This window comes from Streptopelia decaocto, assembly GCF_964273445.1.
Source record: "Streptopelia decaocto genome assembly, chromosome: 4".
NCBI lineage: Eukaryota > Metazoa > Chordata > Aves > Columbiformes > Columbidae > Streptopelia > Streptopelia decaocto.
In genome coordinates, this window is record NC_138658.1 from 18,629,843 (window position 1) to 18,644,900 (window position 15,058).

Consider the following 15,058-nt stretch of genomic DNA (forward strand, 5'->3'; position numbering starts at 1 on the left):
CATTGTTGCAGAGAAATGAATAAAACAGTGCAGGGAAGTGTCAGAGGGAAAACAAACAAAAACAATGGCAAGAAATACCATCTTCTGCAGACAAGATCTGTCTGGGCACAAGGATATCCCACCACTTCCATCTGCCTTTGGCATCACCAGCCCCTCCTGGGGACCGATCCTGCTAGGGGAAGAGCCATGCCAAGAGGAAGTCCACAGATCCTTAGGCTGGCATGGGCACAAGTGCACTTCCTTAGGATTAAACATTAACATGCTATTTGATACATATTTTGGAAAAAGGAAACATCTACTTCTTCCTGAAGAAAGATCAGCACCCATTTTTTCTGAGGGCTATATTGACTAAAATCTCTCTGGATCCTGATCTATACCTACTGCTTGACCCCAAAATTCATATTTACATCCCTATATGTATAGTCAAAGACAGATTAACTTCTTGCTAGAAAAGTTTTTTGGTTTGGTTTTAATTCAAATTGGACAATCTGGGAAATGTATTCTAGTCAAAAGAAACCTGTAATGCAATTTGAACTGAAAAAGAAGGTCATTCTTATATGTTAATTGTTGTCCTCAGTATAAATCAGTTTATAACATAAAGGCTTTTAGTAATGTTACTATTTTGGCTGCAATAACTTAGGTTTCTACTCATTCCAGCTTGGCTGTCTTACATGTGAAGCATGCCTAAAGTAGTCATCGCACCTCCTTCTTCAAGAAAAACAGAGCCATGAGCAATTCCAGGGATCAGTTCATCTCACCTACCTTAAATACCTGTGTCAGCATGGGATGTATCTCATCCTGAGGCAGCTTAGTTTCCTCAGGCTTGCGTTTCTCTAATTCAGCTTGGTCCTTGTTTTATGATGTCGATCAGATGCATATTTATATTAATTCAGATCAAATGCCTTTTTTACTGTACACTAGGATTAGAAGGCAACTTTTGAAATGCACGAGTCAGAGTAAAAATAATCAGCAATTTCTGTATCAAGTGAAAATTTACCAAAAGATTTTAAATGTGGCATAATAGTTACAACAGTTGCTTTGTTTTGAATGGCTTTTCTAAAAGTCCTTAGAGTTTTCTCATAAAAATATAACTTGAATACATGCTCTGGCAATAGAATTCGTATACAAATACATATATATATATATATATATACACAGTCCTAAGAGATATTAGATGTTTAACTGCTGAAGCAGCGACTGCTCTGAGCTACCTGCCTCTCTTCACTGCTGAGAGGCACCAGAGCCAGCTCCTAAAACACTGTGATTGATGGCAGCACAGTATTTTAAGGCAGCCCAAAATCAATTCAGGTTAACTTAAAACACTACACTGCAAACTGCTGTAGCCTAGGAGCTGATTGACAAGTCACAGGCGAGTAGCTGGGGACAGGCATCTCACTAAAGCATCTTGGCTCCTCAGTCACAGCTGGAGGCTGCCGTGTCCCTGGGAAGGTGTTGCCCATCGGTGGTGTGTTGTCGTCCCTGCTTCGCAACTCCACACCATTGGGACAAAAAGCAGCCCAAAAAATTTGCAGCTGCCAGTCACGTCAAAGACCTCAGTGTATTTTTTTCTTGTACCAAAAATGTTCAAGTATGATGCAAAAAGGGCACAATATCTATGAAAAACTCTATAGGGTGAATCTGGGAGTATTTCATGTGACATATACAATTCAAATTTTATCAGACCACAGACATTTCATTTAAAAAAATGAGACTCTCTCTCACCTGTTTTGATTCCTGTGTATAAAGGAGATTACCTGGAGCAGCAAAAATGAATTGTGAAAACCCTAAGTCCAGACAGGGATGTATTCCTGATGTAGGGAAGGAACCCCCTGGCTCCCATACGAAGGCAGAGACAGATCTGCAGCACATAGCGCCAGAGAAAAGGTTGCCCACACTGCAACCATGCAGAGCTGGGAGGAGGCTTCAGAAATCAAAATGCATCCCCCTCTGATAAAATTACACCTTAGGGCACACAGCAGCCCAGCTCAGGAGGTGCCAAGATAGGTCAGCATCTTCAGAGGCTTCAGATGCTGAACCGTTTCTTTAAGAGCTGTTGTACTAAACCTCCCAAGTATTTGCTAACGTGTTCATTTCTGTTCCCTTTGGTGACACTTCTGCCTATACCCCAGGAAAGCGACATGTTCAAAGAAGCAAAACAGCAGCATCTGCTGAACATAAAGAGAAAGAATATTTTGACCAAGTCCAGTCAATAAAAAGGTGCAATGGGCAAGAAAAAAGAAAAGGAAATAAAACTCTTCCCAGAAGTAGTTTCATTGACCTGACCACTTCATGCCCTAATAAGAAAAATTATAGATGAAGCTTATCCTTTGTTCTAGAGGAGTTTCCTTTATGAGTCTGGAGACAATACTTTTAAAAATGTCTTTAAAATAACTTGGTGCTTTTAAAAAACGTTTTGTAACCTGTTTTTCCTCCATTCCAGGTGTAACGGAAGTCCTTAATACTGACTTCTATACCACAGTGGAAACCCCATTACAGTATTTTCTATTGGGATTGTATATGCTAGAGTAACTAAGCCTAAACTTAGAACACTTGTGCATTTAAAAAAAAAAAAAAAAATTTATTTTGCAGTTTGTTTTTTTTTTTTTTCATGAAATGAACCTAGTAAAATGTGGTCATTAGATCAGGCTTTGGAAACATTTCTAAACACAAGAAAATAAAGCAATATTCACTTAAATTTACAGAGCCCATTTATTTCAACAAGTTAACACTGCCTCCATTTAAACTTTCAAGTAATGTGGCACAACAGGAGTGAATACATGGAACTAAACAGTTGGTGTTGAAAATCTGACACCCACACATCCAATGTTCAGGAGGTTTTGCTTTGGACCAGCACTGGTGGGATCCCAGGCACTCAGCATCCATCAGCGGACGAGTCAGTCAGGTGTGCTCCCAGAGGGCATCATGCAGTTTATTTTTATCAGAGGGAAATGCAGTGTCTGTACTCTGAAGATGCTCCGCGATGACATGGGCAAAACCCCAGTGGTACTGAAGTGGCAGGAGAGGACCTCAAAAGCAGACTTCTGACCCAAATGTAAATAACTAATTAAACATGTGCACTGTCAGCATAAAAATCTCTCTCAAAATGTGTCCCTAAAAAAGTTCCAAATAAACACTTTAAGTTACTGTAAACAGAAAACATATAAAGAAAATTCATTTGCAAAATGTTCTCTGTGTCTTAAATTACTGCTCTTCTACATAATCATACTCGCATTTCCCTACTTCTATGAAATTCCACCATAGAAATACAAGGAAGGAGAACATATAAAGTTTATGACATTGTACTGTACACCCTTAAAACAGTAGATATTCTGTATATATACAGCACACATATAATACACAGTCTCCCTTTACTGTAGTGGTCTGGCTATTAGTTGTGCTTTTCTCCCAATTTAGGAAGTATAATGTTGCTCAGTTTCATAAAACTTTTCATTGCTTGCTGATAGAAAACAGCTCAAAAAGTAGTGCATTCAATATTTAGGCATTATATTCTTAAAAGAGTCAAAACAAACCTTAATCTTAAGGTTGAGTAGTCTTTCACTAACAATATAAAACTGAATTTTTAAGCATTAAAAAATTTCTTTATCTAAAAATATCTTTAAAAAAAAGGGCAAAACTTCAGCTCATACTTGAGCCAAATCTCAGCTCAAACAACATTTGTTGTTTGATATTATCAGTTTTGATAGCCTTTCTCTGTTTCAGTTGAGATAAAATTGGGAAGACAACACTGGCAGAGCACCTGTTCCTTGGTATTTCAAAGCCCAATTAATTGGAGTGTGCTTGAATGAAAAGCCCACAGATTAGGCACATAGCCTACTCAAATCAACAAATCTGTTGTAGCTTGCCTTATATCTTATTCATAAAACGGTCCTGCATTTATCGCCATGTCCATACAGTACTCACACTGATTATATAACCAGTGACTGTTATTCATTTCTGCCCAAGAATGATATAAAACCTTGAAGTCAGGTTTAGCTGACAGATAACTGCAGGTCCATATGCTTCCAGATAGAAAATATTCATACAGCAATGGAGGTCACATTCAAATGTTTTGAATCTTTTGAAGGTGATTGCTCAGTTGCTGTATTTCTTATACATACATATACAAAGAAACATTAGTAAAAATAGTAATCATTTCCAGACTGGTAGAAACTACAAAATTACCATATGAAATTACTGCCATCAGGCTAAAATCTTCTTGCCCCACTGGCAGATAATTCTCGGAAGATGCTCGTGTCAGCTATCATATAACACCTCTGGAATAAAGTAACCTTGAACTTGCCACCACAAGGTGTGGAAACCACTGTGTTTCTGCAACAGTCTGTTGGTGCTCCCAGCAAGCCAAAAGAAGTCAAATTGGGCTTCCAAATGAAGTGATGGGAAGAACATTAGTAAGTGAAACTCAGCAGCTTTATCTCACCCTTCCTCTGGTGAGAGTTGGGTTCTTCGGGGACAGCAAGCAGGATACATTCTTCATAGTACACCTGACTATTACTCACACGTTGCTTAAATCTATTTTCAGTGACAACGCAACAAAAATTCTAGTTTGATGAACCTATGGTTTGTTAAAATATGACACCATAACAAAAGAAATAGTGATGAGTTCTCTCAAAGCATAAGTTCTTGTTTTCTACATATAAACCAACCACATTAAAAAAGATTTTGCAACATCATAAAATACAGTTCTGGTAACTGACTTGCTCAGTATCCATCTCAGCTGTGACCTGTTTTCCAGTTTGCAGAGCATTAGGTGATGGAAGAAATCTCCCTATTGTCTTCCTCAGGTTGAAAAGAAACACCACGCTAAATGCTGTACATGAAGATCATGATTTCTGGTCTTCCTCTGGTGGGATGACTTCCAAGAGGATTTGCAGTATTTCAGTTACTCTGTCTGCAAAGATAAAACACAAACACATGGGAAATTTGAGAGTGAGTAGAGGAGAAGGCAGAAGGAGGCAGGAAAATTATCTTAGCTGCAATACAGCCTGCCTGAACATACAGTTCACAGTGGTCATTTATATCAGGTGCATATATAATTTAAATGTCTGACTTTTTTATTTTTTTTCTTTTAAAAAATGTTTTCTTTGCCTCTGATCCAAAGATATGCATATACAATAATAGCAGAAGGGTATGTAGTTATAAAGTTGTTGAATAAAGGTCTGCATGTATTTAGAGGCTATCTTAAAACGTAAGTAACCTGCACAACTGCTTAGTTTTAACAAAGTTGCAATGTTGAAATAAAAGGCTGAGAGAGTTCCAAAAAGTTAATTCATCTGTGCCAAGATCTGCCTAAGCAAAATAGGAAAAAAAAAAAAAAAATAAAAGGAAACAGTGATTATAAAGCTTCATAGGTCTAAGAAGGTCACACATCCAAAGTAACATCATGCTGTCTTCTTGTTACTCTGGACATTCATTTCTTTCTGGTGTTTTTGCTGGTTTTCTGTTTAAGGTACTGATTAATAAATGGCACAGTCAATTTACATACAGAATAAGAAAAGAGCATTCTCTTACCACATCTTTTTCTTGCCACCTTTTTTTTTTTTTTCATAACCTATTTTAAAGAAGCAGGAGTTGCAACAGAAAGTTCTGATTTTCCTTGTCTAGCACTACATGTCGGCATCTACACCAGTGTAAAGCTGGGAGGGTAAAATGTGCAACTCACGAAACATATGAACCAAAACTACTTTTCTGCTCTCCTGTCTAAGGCAGACCCTGCCATCTTTTGCTCTTCTCTCTGGAGGTCACCAGTTCAGTGCAAAGCCAGGTTGCCCTTAGACTGCAAACTGATGGGGTCAGAGAGGTTGAGAGGCATCAGGGGCCACATTTCCCTCCCCTGCTCACAGCGGAGACTTCAGAGCTGGGCTGAACACAGCTGGGGTGAAGGGCAGGAGGAAAGTCAGCAGCAGGAAGCCAGCGGGAGCTCGCCTCTGCCACTCCACCCCTTCCAGGTTTGAGGCTGAGCAAAGGAGGAAGAACAGGCTTTCTGTCAAGCTGACCTATGGTCTAGCAACTCTTGGAAAAGGGCATGGCAGCAGAGGGAAAGCCTGGGCCTCTCAAGAGCTGGCTGTGATTTTAAAATCCAGTTTGACTAACTGGATCGAGCCACCTGCGGCAAGACCTGGCACTCGCTGCAGCAGAAGGTGTCTGCCACTACTGCATTTCCTTGTGGTAGTTTTGCTACGTGCTGGGATGAAGCCATGCAGGAGCCATCAAACAAGCTGGGGGGCTGGGATGTTTTCTTGTTTTTTTGATTGCAATATATATGGGATAAGGCAGGGAATGAAGTGTCTTCCCCCGGCAAATGTTCCAATCTGGCTTCAGTCAGTATGTCTGTATTGTCTGCTTTGAGCAGTAAGTACCTGGAGTTACAGGACCAGCTTCACATTTGTAACAAGACAAGACACCATGACAGTAAAGACAACTTCCCCTCCACCGCCAAAACCCTAATTTTCCCTTTCAAGAGAAGAATTCTCTGTAAATAGGTCCCAGGAGACAACCTTTGTAAAAAACCCAGATATGGTATCTACATAGGCACCACATAAAGCTTGGGTGAGAAAAGAAAACAGTAATTTACTACATACGTATAACACTGGGTGTTAAATCTCCGGTAGCAAAATGCTGAAATGATTTCCCGTGGATCCCAAAATCACAAACTGGACAAAGAGAATCAGGCTGAGCATGTAACACTATGTCCTGAGAGAACAAATATCATCCTCTGGTGTTTTTAAATAACCGTGAAAGAGACATTTTGTATTTATAAACAGATCTCTTTTCCAGCATGGGCTCAGATTATGATGAAAGCAGAATTCAACTTTTAAGCTCCTCACAATTCAATCCACTGTAAAGAAACAGATGTTTTAAATATGAGTCTAAGGTTGGGCTTTCAGCTGAGGAAGACCAAATAGCATTCTCGTGCTGGTGCCGCATCCTTTTACACACTGATCTGCTTCATAGGATTTGCTAGGCTTGACTTTTTCATTTTCACATTAGCTCTACAAAAAGCAAGAAAGCAGAGGTCAAATGAAGCCTGCACTAGCTGAAAATTATTTGTCCCAGCACATCTGGTGCTACAGCAAAATTTCTTTGGAAGAGGAGAGAACAAAATGTGATTCTATCTACAAAATACCACCCAGACCCTTATTAACCCCCAAATCTACAAAGCTACCTTTTGTTCCATACAGTCATTTGGTAAGGAGAATGGGCAATGTAAATGCCATTAAGGATAGTCAAAATGTACAGAAAAAGGACACCCAGGTTTAGAGAGGCTTTCTTGGGCAAACCATTCAAGGGCTCTACTACTGTAAGGATCCTGAAACTGCTTTCATAACTGTTACTCACCTTCAGGTTGGGTCTTTTACCCCACTGCTCATACTAGCTGTTCAACATCCCTCTCCTCTGATCCTTACAAAACCTATTCTGAGTATCCAGCCTAATCTTATGTGGGCCTGGTCTGTACCCATGTGGTTTTGGATCAGCACTGTCCTTTACTTAAGTAGCACATGTTTCATGTAGGGTTTACAAGCAGCAGTCATCTCCCATCTCCGAAGCATGCCATGAGCAAGTCAAGTTCCCCAGTAAGGTGACTTTGCAAATGGGTAAAGAGGGTCCCACATGGTTCTGTTCCTGCACTGAGCTGCACAGATGAAGCAGCCTGGGAATAGACTTGTTTGCATGATGCTGTGTTCAGCCTAATAGGCTTTGACTCCCTGTGTGGTACTACACAAAGTGCTTTGTTGAAATCTAAGTAGATTAGATCTACCACATTCTCTTTTGTCTAAAAAAATCAGTTATCTTCTCAAATAAAGTTACCCAGTTAATCTGGCAAAAAAATACCTCTGGTAAATTACAATTATTGTTTCAAGGTTAGAATATCAAGCTTGCAGCTGCCCAATGACTTGACTTTTCTATATCTCACAGAGGTACCTTAAGTGAATTTATCCTCATTCAATGCCTTTCAAAAATGCTCTCAGGCTATACAGAGGAGCTCCCTTAACACTCACAAAATAATGCCAGTTTAATGACTCCACGCAGAAGGTTTATTGCTTCTTCTGAGGTAAAAAAAAAAAAAAAAAAATGTACTTTTTCATTTAACAAGTAAATCTCCACTTTGCTCCACCTCAAAATTGTCAACATCAGTTTTCTGTCATTACTGTTGTTATTTTGGGAATAATAATTGCAAAGCAGGCAGCTGTTTCACCCACTGATTGGCATCCGCTGCTTTTCCCTGCAAACCAGTACACTGTATCCATCCATTTGTATTACACAGGCACCAGGCCTCCTTTCTAGGAGGAGAATTTTATATTATCTGAAAAGCTAGAAGATTCACCTTCGTTGTCACAGCTGGCAGAAAAAGCTTGACATCTACCCAGTCTACCTTAAAGAGAATATTTTTTTCTCTCATCCAAGTAACGTAGTTCAATACTGGCATCCTGTGGCCAGAGATTCAAGTAACTGTGTTGCAAAACCTCTGAGACTTCACAGAAAATGCCAAAAATCTCCTGAGTTTGATAAGGAAAAATATCCTACTCCCTAAATGTCAAGGCTGAGAAATTATAAACAGACAAAACCCAACTATTTAATAGAATGTCTTTTTGCATACAACAGTTTTCATCTGCACTGGAGCTTTCTACCCATTCCCAGGACATTGCAAGTAATTTATAACTTTATCAAAACAAAATTAAGAAGACCAGAGTGTGCTAGTCTTAAACTAACATATTTTCCTTAAATACTTTCTGCACTATTGTCTATGGACTTTCCAGCATGAATCGAGAGGCAAATTCACATATCCTACAACAAATAGGGTATAACCATACAACCGATATTTACATATACATAGAAAGTACATATAAAAGGTATTGCATAATATATATATAGAAAAGCTCATTCTTTTGTGAGCAGCTCATTTTAAATCATCCCTTAAGACTGAAACACAGAAGACAATGTGTGTTTTTAATTCAGCACCTCTACAAAGATACTATTTTTAGCTTAAAACTTTAATGATTTGAGGTTTTCTTTTGCATTTCTTCTTCTTTTTTTTTTTTTTTTTTATAAATTATCCATCATTCCTCAAATATTTTGCCTATAATCTTGTTTCAGGTTTTTAAAATTACCTCAATTTTAATTACCTCAAGTTCATATCATAATGAGTAATAAAAAAAAAAAAAAAAAAAAGAGTAGAACAGGGAGCTGTAATAAATGATACTGACTTCTTTCTAATTGAAATGCTCCAAATACCACTTCTCCAACATATCAGAACTTCCACAAATGCTTTCAAAAACTTTCAGAAATGGTATAAAAATTATTCTCAGTGTGTTTCAGGTATGAAATACTACAGTCATGTCCCTCTGAGTCGTTTTTCATGAAGCACAGGAATAATTTCCACCGAGGTGTGTCAGACACAGTGTATTTTGCTCTCATTTTGTCGGGAGCCACCACTGAGGACAATATCCCCACACCAAGCCTGCCTGAGCCTGTCCCATTCCAGATACTCCTCAGTGGTCCACAGACACATCATCTCAGCAGGGTGCACCAAGCCCATTCTGTCATCAAAACTACGATGTTCAAGTTTCCAAACCAATTCTCCTAGGAGTGAAATGCTTTCTCTATCAGCATACATCAACGGCCAGGGGAGGGAGATGGGTGATTCAAAAGGAATTAGGTGTTTGTAGGGGAGGGAGGGGAGAATGAGGCAGTGGGGACAGGCATCTGGTCATTCAAAGTCAATCATTTTAGCTGTAAATGTATCTTGTTAGTTAGCAGACATCGATTGTAACTGGCACCACGATGCAATCACATGCATTGTCATCCCCAAATCAGAGCAGCTGAGAGTATCGATTGGGAGCATCTCACAACACAGGGAGCCCTGAGAAATTCCTGGAGTCAGCACAAAGAAGAGGAATCCCATTGGGACTTACCTAGGAGCTTTCTGAACCACTTTGGCTTCTTGTCCCATACAATAAAGAGGTAGTAGGCAGGAACTCCAGTCAGGGTTATTGCAAATCCAATCCCTGTATTCACTGGATCAGAGTAAAGTGACAGTGCAACCATAAAGAGGCAGGTGAAGGAAAACAATGCTGGAATAAATAGAGGCACCTGAAACATAACCACACGGAGATCTTACTTTACACTGACCTTGTTATTGAATGACAATGGCATTTAATGTTCCATGAAATGTAAATTGGATAAAAGCCAGCAGTACAGAATGCTTCTGGAGAAATAAGGGTATCTACAACATGCACACAAGATGACAGTGACCACAGAAACCAAGCTACACAGAGTGCTATACAGTAAGTACCACAGGAGTCTTTTAATTACACAGTAAACACTACAGCGTTTTACATCTTTTAAACTGTGAGGGCTGTAAATACGTTACATTACAAAAGTCCTTTCTCTAATCCTCTAGTAGATAAGTAAGCAGCACTAACTGCGGTATAGATTTCCTCTTTGATAATTACCTATTAGAAAACATTTTAAAACACAACCAGGAGCTCAACTCACCTTTTAAAACTATTAAGAACATATTGATTTTCTTCCTAAGGTAAAAATCAAAATCTGGCAGTAAGAGATCAAATTAAACACCAATTTGACCGGTGATAAAGATATTTGATAGCATTATGCAACTAATAGCTACTGAAAGAGCACTTTTTGACTGTACGACTGATAAGCTTATCAGCGTCATTGTTGAAAGTCCAAAAAAATAACAATATCAAATAAATTTTCTCAATTTTCAAGAACACCACTGCAATCACTATGTTAGCACCTCTCTGAGGGAAACACCTACTGGCATGGCTTGTGAGATGTTTGGTGTAACAGAGAATTGGAGAATTCCTTGGGGATTATTTTCTTCCTTTTGTGCCTTGAAGCAATACTGTTCCTCTTTTGTGCACTGTTGAAGCTTTTTTTTTTTCCCATAAAGTAAAAATTGATTGTGCTATTGACCTTTTTATTTACAGACATACCTACAAGAATGCAACAGCACACATTCTTAGTTTTTCATAAAATAGGCTTCTTGGCAATATATAAATAGGGATAAATGACTTCATTTTTTTCCATGGTAGACGTTATATTTCTGGACACACTATGGAACAACTTACTTTGTAAGAAGTTACTTAAAATAAGCAAAAAGAGTGGCAAAACCAAGGCCAAAACAGCTACTGTTCAATGGCCCAGCCTATTAGCATTTTCTTTCTGGGTTCAAAATAACTGCCTCTGCAAATCAATTGCAAGTCCCAAATACCACAATAATAGCACTGGTAACTTATTTGCACAAAAAATTGGCATATTCTGTATTTGATAGGCAATGAAATAAACATTTAATATTAATGCTTATGCCTGATATGAATTCTGGTGGTAAAATTAATAAGGTCTTTATCAAAGTAGACATTAAATAGAGGACTGGCTGAAAATTAGGTTGGCACACATAACCCTGATATTTACAGTTTGAAGCCCATGCAACTACATAGGAGTAGAGGTGTTTCACACAGCTTGCACCACACTACCTCAACATGACAGACACACAAAACTGAGCAAACACTTCTACTCTGGCACAGTAGTTTCAGGTGCTGTCCCACAGGCACCAGGGAACAGACAAGAATTATCTTTCAGAAGATGCCACAGCTGGGGTGGCTCTGGGAAGCTTGCAGGAAAACACAAGGATACTCTTCAGTGCAAAATATTATTTTCCATTAACTCAATTTTTCTCAAAAAAGAGCTTAGCTTTGTACAGCAGAAAATGTTCCTTTACTGTCTGAGTACACAATAGATACAATGGAGGAGGATTCATGTAAAACAGTAGAAAGCGGAGGTTACCTTGAACGGACGAGGCATATCAGGACGTTTATATCTGAGATAAATCAACCCAGCAACTGCCAGTCCAATAAAAAGCCACCTGGCAAAACTGAGGAAATTTAGGAGGCTGTAGAGATCCCCGTTGAATAACATTATCATTGTGAGAGGATGCTGCAATAGAAATTCAGAGCATAAGAGGGATTTAGTGAACTGATCTCTATTATTTTACAGCAGTGATGACAAATCTTTCCATGGGGACAGGTGGCACAGCCTTTCGCAGGGACACCTGAGGGCCACAGACTTCAGGCCTGACTTTGTCATGCAATCAGGTGTGTAATCCATACCTAGCTGTCCTCTGAGGTCCTGTTAGATTAATACATGTCTGTCCTGGATGGCCATATGTGATCTGTACATATCTGTCGCCTGTGACTCAGATAAACACACAGGCATGCAGCTCATGGCATTACCAAAATGCCTGAGCATCCTAGGCATCATTCTCATGGGACCTGACAAATATGTTAGCTCAAGCCGGTTTTACTCACTCATCACTGATACAAATGAAAAGAGCAGCTAAATTTTGGACACATCTGGTCATATGACAGTAAAAGATTCCAGGTGTCTTGTGGAAGAAGAAAAAGTCTTACAGGCTGCAAGAGGAGAACTTAACAAAGAAGGCATGGTAGGGGTTAACTACACACCATGGGATGCCAGCTGGGCAGACTGGCTTATATTTGCAGTGTGCTTTTCAGGCTTGGAGGGTGTAGACTCACTGCACATCAGAAATGCAAACATTTCTAAGCAGAGAGAAACATTTAACTGTCAGTCAGGTGACTACTGAACAGCAAGGAGAGTGGACACTAGAATAAATAGATTTCCTCATTAAAAAGGTGTTCTGAGACACAAGGTTTCTGTGAGGCAGGAAAAAGCTTATGTATAAACTAGAGTGCTGAGCCTTGGGGTAGATGATTAGTGTAGGCTACAGGGATCTGTTTTAGGGTAATCTCTGGATAAAACCACAATATTAGTAGCTTGGATCAACTATGCAGGGTGGTTTGCACTTCCCATATGAGGCAACCAGTGCCCACAGTGACACAGTCCTTGCATTTGGGGATGAAGGAATGAGCCAACTCCACTGTAGCTCTTACTGCTCAGCAAGAGGGAAGATCCCAGCAGTGACAGCCTCCAGCCTCTCTAGGTTCATAATGAGGCAACAGGCGTAATCACTTGCAGATGTGGTAAAACACTGGGCTAAATCTTAATGTATGGAAAAATAACTTGTACTGGTTACCTAGACTTGAATCCTCTGTGTTATTTTTTGGTGGCTTTGTTTGGTTCATTGTTTGGTTTTGGGTTTTTTCTTGTTGTTTTATTTTTTTTTTTCTTCTTAAAAACCCCAACAAACAATCAGTGAAGACAGCATGGATTTGGACAAGAAAGATCAATATTTCAAATATGGATCTCTGGCTTCCAATCTCTAATGACTTATAAAGTGCCTGGTTCTTTACACAGAGATATAAAGCAAACTCTTTCTCTGTAAAGGTCGAAGGAAATTTTACCACTGAATTATACTGGGCAAGATTTTGTCTAGATACATTTGCCCCCTAAAAGTTTAAAATCTTAGTTATAAGCATGATAATACAAGGAAGAACCACAGACAGCAAAGGAGAGCTATCAAGAAAAAAATGAAAACAGAGTTACAATCAGATTGCATGACTTCTCAGAGCTGCTGCACACACATTATCAAATATCAGGACATAAATACATAAACAGATTTCTTAATTCCTAAAAGTCCAATTCTATTTAACAAGCCTTAGACACAATATATTTTGCAACTACTCCTCTAAGGCAAGAAAAAAAATTACTATCTGAAAGAAAGCCATCTTCATACAAGAATCAGACTCTTTCAAAGAAAATCAATGCATTAGTGTAACAGGATAAGATGCAATACCAGAAAATGTCTTTCAGAAAAAATAACATTAGTGCATTCAGGGCATTTCATTCCACAGAAAACAGTCAATATTTTTACCCCAAAGGTACGACTAGTTCAGCCCAAAGAAAAAAAAAAAAAAAGGAACCAAAGTAAATGTTTGTATAAAATTAATTCCATTAAAACTTTTTACCATAATCACATTGCCTAATTTTCAAAATATGAATGCCCCCAGTTGTATGTGTATATATAAATTCGACACTTCAGCTGGCACTTCAGCAGTGAACTCCTAGGCATCTATAGCGAAAGCAGACTTAAATTCCAGTAGAAGCACCTGGTCTTACTAGCGTACATCCATAGATGCACACGTCTTCTGCTTTGGTTGGAACTCCCCACAGATGCAGAGGTCTGCCCGGATACATTACAGTCACTGGTCCCAGAAGAGGAGCTGAACACCTGCGGTCATGAAGACTGCATGTTAAGTGGAAATCTCTTTGGGACTGTGCAAACCAAGATTTGAGGTCTGCCTTTTGACATTTTGTCCTAACATTTTGCCACACAAATTAGTCTACAATGCAAACATATGGCCAACATTTAGCTCTGCCACTATTTTACAAGTCAGTAATAGGATTTCTACTACAATACTGGTGGTTTTCCTTAGACAATTCACAGACTATTGCCCAGACACACATTCTCTCATTTTTTAATCACTGCTACACTGCACTGCTGAGGGTTCCCCTTCCATTGTCTTAGTGTATAATTGTTTGCATTTTTCACTATAAGGCAGTATAATGAGCCTTTAGGGTGCTCCCAGATGCTGGTGTTTAGCTGCACTTTCAGTTAAATGTACCACTTTTTTATTTGTTTGTTTGGCTGGAATTTGTTTCTCTGAAAGGCAACTAGCTCATCACTAGCAGGTCCTTAGAAATAAAGGGCAATAAGACATGAATTAGGTTGCAGAGATAGGCAGTCAAGTGCTACCCGACAAGATAGCATGAAGGAGATGATAGAAAAAGAACAACTCCCAAACCTCATTCCTTTCTTTACTGTCCTCTGCCCTGCCCAAAGCCCACATACACATTAATAAATGAGACTCAAGCAGTGCTCAAATTCTGTTTGAATCCTCCAGAGCAAGCCTGTAATAAGAATTCTTGTGCAGGAACATTTGTTTGTATGATTTACCAAAACAATGACAGCTGGCAGAGGAGTGTGCTTGCGGACATGAATCATGGAGAGAATTTCCGGAAGGTGACCCTCGCGGGATGCAACGAAGAACATCCTGGTGGGAAATAAATGTGGACAGACTTTAAATGTGCTCATTACTGT

The 15,058-nt window shown here is 39.1% G+C and overlaps 1 protein-coding gene across 1 annotated transcript in view; it reads right to left on the bottom strand.

The window, feature by feature from the left end:
* Nucleotides 1-4,841: 4,841 nt before the first annotated feature.
* Nucleotides 4,842-15,058, bottom strand: part of SLC7A11 (solute carrier family 7 member 11) — a gene marked incomplete at both ends in the record, with an annotated part of 60,978 nt that continues 50,761 nt past the window's right edge. Inside the window, 4 exons of the mRNA XM_082051016.1 lie at nucleotides 4,842-4,909; nucleotides 9,933-10,110; nucleotides 11,827-11,976; nucleotides 14,915-15,011. Of these exons, the coding sequence (XP_081907142.1) occupies nucleotides 4,842-4,909; nucleotides 9,933-10,110; nucleotides 11,827-11,976; nucleotides 14,915-15,011 (493 nt within the window). The remainder of the gene's footprint in view (nucleotides 4,910-9,932; nucleotides 10,111-11,826; nucleotides 11,977-14,914; nucleotides 15,012-15,058) is intronic.